At 40.8% G+C, this 7350-nt stretch overlaps 1 protein-coding gene across 1 annotated transcript; it reads right to left on the bottom strand.

Moving 5' to 3' along the window:
* Positions 1-308: 308 nt before the first annotated feature.
* fibinb (fin bud initiation factor b) lies at positions 309-1530 on the bottom strand. Its single transcript, XM_030048111.1, has one exon. The coding sequence runs from the start codon at positions 1124-1126 to the stop codon at positions 503-505; it is 624 nt and encodes a 207-aa protein (XP_029903971.1). The 5' UTR covers positions 1127-1530; the 3' UTR covers positions 309-502.
* Between the last annotated feature and the right edge of the window lie 5820 nt (positions 1531-7350).

The raw sequence follows: 7350 nt of genomic DNA, 5'->3' as shown, positions 1-7350 counted from the left end.
ATGTATTATGTTCTATATGTTCCATATATATAGATATAGGCTTTATATATATTTATATTTATTTTAAAAATGAACAAACGCATTGTTTGGTGTTGTTTTTTTCAAACAATGATGTGCTGCCATGGTGTGTGTTGCCATGGTAACGAGCAACACAACGGGTTTGTTTAATGAAAGCGAGCTGCTCAGCGCCAATGCTTTGACTATATGAACTGAAAAAAAAAAAAAAAAAATCAAATAAAGTAAAAAAAAAAAAAAAAAAGAAAAGTTTAAAAGAAAAATATTACAAAAATAAAAATAAAAAATAAAACCAGAGAGTTAACCAATAACAAATGAACAGATTTTTGTCAAAAGACCTACAGTTTTTTGTGTTTTTAATCCCTGATATTATATGCTCCTTTGTCACTGCCTCTGCCTCATGGTCAACTACTATTTAAAAATAATAATAATAATAATAATACTATAGAGCTGTTCTCGGACGTGTGGGCTGTATTTTGTCAGACTCTCAAAACTTCATGTATTCGTTCTTCAGCCGGCTCAGTCGCGTGCCGTGGCTGCGGATGATGAGGGACAGGAGCTCGTGCTTGTCCTTCAGCCCCAGCGAGATGTCCAGCGTCTCCTTCAGGACGTCCCGCGTGTGGACGACCATGTTGAGAAAGTCGTCGTTAATCCGGTGCTCCTCCTTCAGTTCGCTCTCCTGGCTCTGTTTGAATTTGACCTCCAGCTCCAGCAGGGATTTCTCCGAGTTTGTAAACGCCTCGCTTATTTGCGCCGTCTCCCTCCTCAAATATTTGCCGTAGCTGTCCTCTCCGTCCAGGTCGTACGAGATGCTTTTCCCGATCCCCTCCAGCACCCTGGCCGAGTCCTCGATCTGCCTCTTGATTATGGTGAAATCGTCCCGTATGACGGAGTCGTGGTCCTCGTCGAGACCGCACTTTCGGTCGTCGGTCATTTTGAAAAGCATCTGACATTTCTCCGGGTCGTCGTTCTCCTCGTAGTCGCCGTCCGGCACGAAATAATGATGAAAAGTGCCGTTCGACATCTCCGGATGCAGAGGTCCGTTGAAAAAAGCTGCACCGAGCGGCGCTGAGAACATCCCGGCGCACAGTAGCAAGTGAAGAAAAGCCATGATCCACGCTTCAGCGCAAAACACACACACACACGCACACACACACACTCACACAGAGAGGGAGCGATGCAAACGCCGAAAAGTTGGCAAAAGTTAGAGGATAGCAGCCTGTAGATTATTTAATCCCAACCCGGCGCTGAACAACACACATCTCAATTAGGTTGGAGCGTAAAAGTGCGTAGTTCGCGGAGGTTTTGTTGCGCTGCGTCCTGCTCAGGATCCCCTCCGTCCGTCCGAGCGCCGCCGCAGATGATAGTGACGTGAGATGTTTAAGTAGCCAGCTCCTCTTCCTCTGCCTCGTAGCGGAGCCCCTTTCAGTCCCAGCAGGCCAAACTGCGGCTGGTGAAACTTCAGACTCAGTGTGGAAGGAAACAGTTGTGCGCCCGACTTCACTTTGCGCCTCACATTCAACATCTGGACCTCTCCAAGAGCCGCGCTGCGTTTTTTTTTTTTTTTTTTTTTTTTGGCTAATAATACCTCTCTCCTACTCTCAAATTACAGCTCCCCCCTCACTTAAAAGGCTGCATTCAGCTTGCACCGAGCTGTTAGGGGGCTTTACTGAAACTGAGGAAAACCAACAGGCTGTGCACACAGGAGGACCACAGGAAACTTATTAATAATACTACTAATAATAAGCTTTATTTACATAGCACCTTTAAAAACAGAGTGTACAAAGTGCTTTGACAGTCACAGAAAAAAAAAAATAGAATAATCAGAAAGCAAAATAACAACAAAGCTGTATGCAAAGAGCAAAACAAGAGCAACACCAAAGCAAGGGTAAAATCACGATAAGACTGAAGCAGGAAAACAAAAGATGCAAAACACAGTTGAGAGGAAACAGAGGGATGATGAAAGATAAAGATGGTGAAAGAGATAAAAAGGCAGTAGAAAAATATGTATATGATTAAATTAATCAACTATATTATTTTAGTTAACATATATAATAAAATTAAAATTTAAAAAATAATAAAATCAGCAATACTACAACTACACGAATAGAAGTAGTGATAAATAAAATAAAATAAAATAAAAAGACAACATCACATAAAGGTAAGTCAATAAAAATAGGTTTTAAGAAGTGATTTAAAAGAAGGTACTGATTCTGAGAGTCTTATCTCCTCAGGCAGGACGTCCCAAAGCCGAGGGACCCTGATGGCGAAAGCACTGTCGTCTTTAGATGTCAGCCAGGAGACTCTCCTGGCTGAGGATCTAAGGCTGGGAGCTGGCTCCTATGGGGTCAACATGTATATGATGTGCAGGTAGCTCCGGGCCAGACCCAGACGAGCTTTAAAAGTGATCAGTAAAATCTTAAAATCAACTCTAAATCAAACAGGCAGTCAGTGGAGAGAAGCCAGGACTGAGGTGACAGGATGGGATGTCGCCTGTAAATCCAGGAAGAAGCTGAGCTGCTGCTCTCTGGACTGGCTGGAGGCGAGAGAGAGCCTTTTGGTTTGTGCCACAGAGGAGGGAGTGACAGGAGGCGACTCTAGAGAAAATCAAAATGTGGATGACTGTTCCAGTGTGAGAGCACTGATTTGATAGTTCTGATGTTTGTATTGTCCTGATATTATAATCTTTATATCCTAAAAAACGGTGACCAGGTGTCAGTGACTGTCCTGAGACCAGCAAGTCGTTTGAAAAGTGTTCAATCATGCCTTTTTTTTTCCCTTTAAAAGATCCTATATAAGCTGTTAAACATTAGTAGTAGTGTGTCAAGTTCAGATATTCTTCTTGTATTGATATTATAATCTTTATATAATAAAATAAAAAGATGACCAGGTGTCAGTGACTGTCCTGAGACCAACAAGTAGTTTGAAAAGTATTAATTTATGCCCTTTTTTCCCTTTAAAAGATCCTATATAGGCTGTTAAACATTAGTTTTTTAGGACTTATGATGTAGGTTATAACCCGCTAAAAATGTACATCAGAGGTTTAGGCCGATGGTAGCGTAAAAAGCAGGATAAATCCCTCATCCGCATATTAAAAGGTGGCTGTAGGCGAGTTTACCTTCCACCTCACCCCTGTCTACAGTTCAAACACATCTAAGTTTGCAGAAAGCTTTAAACGGGGTTTAAAAGGCCTTGCCTGCAAACTGATCAGCCTGTTAAATTCAGTATAAAGTCGAGTGGCGAGGTCATGACAACATACTGTAGGTCTGTCTTGTGCACTTGGTGGAAGCTAGAGGCAGAAAGCAGCATTCAAGTGGTGTGAGACATGACATGGCACGTAAAGTGAACCTCCCCTAACTTGTAAATAGTGACCACCTGTTATTTTGGGCACTCAACGGCGTCAAATGACAAGTCATTTTTGACCCCAAGATCTCAGTTTGGCTCAAACAAAAACAAATGCATGTGACTGATGAGAAGTGACTGTCAGTTTTACATCTTGTTGACTTTTGACTAGATTTTGGCAATGATGCTAAAGAGTCATTTTTAATTTTTTTTTTAGGAAAGACAAAAGAAATCCATTTTATTGCATTTTTGAAACACTTATGGCCTGTTGTTATAGTCTGCTGCAGCTAAAAGGCGGTTTTAATTATGATGATGAACCAAGAAATGCCGTTCAGGCTGTTTTCCCCTGCAAACTCCAGGCGTTAATCACATGTGCCAACAGGAATTTGATTCTAGGTCCAGTGATTTTGTTGGCAAAACAGATCTTATACAAGGACTAACATGTTAAGAGGAATCTGATAGGCTCAACCATCTCCAGCGGCAACCCTCCAATCACCAGGCAGCCGTTCCCCTGAGCCGCCGCGCTGAACCTGGTTACATGTGTAGATTTGTTTGTGTAGATTTTAGTGATGAAATATATTACTGATGCATTAATCAGACTATCAGTCAGCTTATCAGACATGACAAATGTCGCACTTGTGTCGCCTTTATTGGCAAGGTAAGGTAGAATGTTAAGATTACGCTCAGAAATAACATCATTAATAAAAATAAGTGATTTGTAAGAGATATGATGTTAGGAGGAGGTAGCTTTGCAGTGCATGTAGTGGGTATCACAGGTTTAGATTAGTATGTAACGTTGCTACTGTGTGGTGATCTTTCTGTAGAGAGGATCTCTAGGGAGTCTATCTCTGTCACTGAGGGGATTTCTTGTGAGGGGCTGTAGGTCATCATTATTATTATTGCACAATCATCATTATTCTGTAGTTTAATTGTAAATGATTATTTTTGGCTGTGTTCTGCCTTAACTTCATGATCTCCAGACTCTTGGGTTTATTTTTTTGGATCAACCTTTAGACATATACAATGAGTGGCAAAATAAAGAGGGATGTCAACACTGTGAAGTCATATTTTCCTCGGTGGCTCCCATTTGTTCGTAGGTGAAACTTCCATCTCAGTTTAGGAGGTGTGGTGGAGCAACGTGACCTTTAGTGCGTAGAGAGACCATTCATCAACCGGTGACCTGGTTTTAGCCCCTGTTTTGGAAAGTATCTGCACTGCTGAAGTGTCCTGGAGCAAAACAGTGAGCCCCCCCCACCCCCACCCCCCCAAACACACACACACACACACACACACACACTCCTCCACCTCCAGAGGCACTGTTGTGTAACTGATCCTGACCTCTGACCTCCATGGAGGAAGCATACAGTAGGGAAAGACAGGAGATGCTGCAAAAGGGTTAATAAGCAAAGTAAGTATGTAAGTACTAAGTATGGCAAATATCGGCCAGAGCAATTTAAATAGGTTTAAAAAAGTATTAATGAATGCTTGACTGAATGGATTGATGTCATGATCATTTAATCAGTCTTAAAGGAATATTCCAAAGTTTTGGGTGAAGTAGCCTTTTACCCAGACAGAGACAAGATGTTCGATCCAATCCACTATAGTCTGTGTGAATAAAACATCTTCAGAGCTGCTGTAAGGTTTAGTTTTTCAGTATGACGGAGCTAGGCTAACAACTCCTATAGACCTCAGGCCTTTATGCTAAGCTAATAAGGACGCACAGAGGTGAAAATGGTATCAAACATCTTATCTCAGTCTAAGAAAGTTGGAAAAAAGGGGATTTCACCCAAAACATTGGAGTATATGGGTAAATTCTATTCCACAAATAAAAATTTAAGCAAACTGATTTTAGTTGGGCTTACCCCCCCGTCCCTGGGAGTAGTAGTAGAAGTCATATAATTCCAGATTTATTTATTCATCGAGGGAAAAAGACATATTTTGCCAAATACAGAAACACAATGCAATCAGTTTACTGAGATGGACAAAAGCATGCCTCATAAACCATCCATAAAGCTGGGCCTGTCACATGCACCTGTCCCATTCATGATGTTGCAACAAAGACCTGGAAAGACATTTAAAGAAAATCACACAGTGTGCGCACATCACGGAGTCCCTGAAGTTTCAGAGTCTTTCCCAACACAGTTGTGATCAGTTACACGGACAATTCCACTTTTTATTAGGAACCAGTTGTACAAACTCCAAGGACACAGACAATACGAGGAGGCGGCGGAGGGAACAATCGCTGCTCTGTGACATTGCTTTGGAACAGGAATTTTTATGTGGTGTCTGTCAAGAGGCAGAAAAAAAGGAAAAAAAAAAAAAAAAAAGGAAAATGATGTCATGTTATGGGGTTTAGGGTGTGTCATTCTGTTTTCATTTATATTATGTTGTGGCATACTTAGATTTACATGAAATCATTTTGAAGAGGGGACGCACTCCACCCTCTCAAACTGGACAGTCTCATGAAGACCTGAGAATTTATTTATTTATTTATTTTTATTTATTTGTGAACTCCCCCTTTTTGCACCAGAGCTGGATCACAAAACACAGTGCACAGATTTACGACAGTCATCTCTCAGTCCTGTTCTGCACTCTGATCTCCTCAGTCTGGATGCTTAGGTTTTCTGTTGTTTGCAATAGCAACTCTCAAATTAATTTACATGACTTTTTCCCCCCTTTTCTATAATTATGATTATTTTTCTGTGACAAAGAATCTTAAAAGCGAAATTGAACCTTGATGACGCCTTATTGAAAAGTGGAAAAACATGCAGATGTGTGAAACTTGAGGACAAATGGAAAACCAACTGCGAAATAGATTATGTATTGTGTAAAAAAAAAAAAAAAAAATCACAGGTGTGAAAACGGTTTAGTGGTGCTGCAGAAATGTGACAGTGGTGTGACACTGGATTCAACGCTGATAACGTCATAGCATTTCACTGGGAGGATAAACCCCTTGAGATGAATTAGCTTGTTTTCAAGGGTCTCCTTCACACAAACATACAGAAAATACAAAACATACAAAATGAACATACACACACAAAAGCTCTCCCAGACCAAGCTGTTCTCACACACACGTTCCCCAAAGATGTCCAAATTCATAAGTACACAAATCAATACAGCATAAAGCGATGCCTTGCAGTAATGAAGGGAGGTAACAGATCCAAGTGAACTGGGCAGCCTGTTCCAGTCAGATGGAGCTTTAAACTTAAAGGCATGTCGCCCAATTTCCTTAGGAAATCTAGGATGGAAGAAAAAGGGATGCTGGGTCATTACTCAAATAAAGTAATTATTACACAGTACTTGTTACTTTTTAAAAAAGTAATGCATTACTTTACTTATTTTCTCACTGTGGAAAGTAATTCATTACGCTACTTGTCACATTACCTATACGTTACTCCACAACATCACCTGAGATTCATTGTCATGTAATTGCCAGTTAACAAAATGTTAAAGCTTACATCTGCCGGGTATTGGCACAAATCCCCATCCTCATATGAAGGACATACACAAGATATTTTAAATAACGTAACAGCAAAATAAAAGCAGCCTGTTTGATGTCGTGTTCACAGCAGTGGAGTGGAGAGTTGTTGCTGGCCACAGTTTGCACGTTTGCATGCAACAAATTCTCAGTAACGTGCACATGTCCACGCCTCAAAAGCTGTAGACTGCTCCGTCATTTTGTCCTCTCTCCCACATGAACTCTGGCCAAACTCAGGTGATGACTCCCAAAGGTCAGAGGTCAGGGGTCAGGCGACTGCTGCATGAAGACAAGACAGATAAGACAGATAAATGAAGAACTTATACAATGCAAGTAACGCTACAATTGTTTGATTTGTGACTGTAATGTGTTTAGTGAATTTAGGAACAGTAACACGTCACATTGCTGCGTTACAGTAATGTTTGTGGGATTAAAAGTTGTTTTGAGTAAAAGTAGAGTTAAAGAAAATGCATTTGAAAATAAACTGCAGCCGGTGTCTCCTAGACTTAGGTGTT

Source organism: Myripristis murdjan, chromosome 3 (assembly GCF_902150065.1).
Source record: "Myripristis murdjan chromosome 3, fMyrMur1.1, whole genome shotgun sequence".
NCBI classification, from domain to species: domain Eukaryota; kingdom Metazoa; phylum Chordata; class Actinopteri; order Holocentriformes; family Holocentridae; genus Myripristis; species Myripristis murdjan.
Note: the sequence above shows the minus strand (reverse complement) of the source record. Positions and strands in the feature narration are given on the sequence as shown.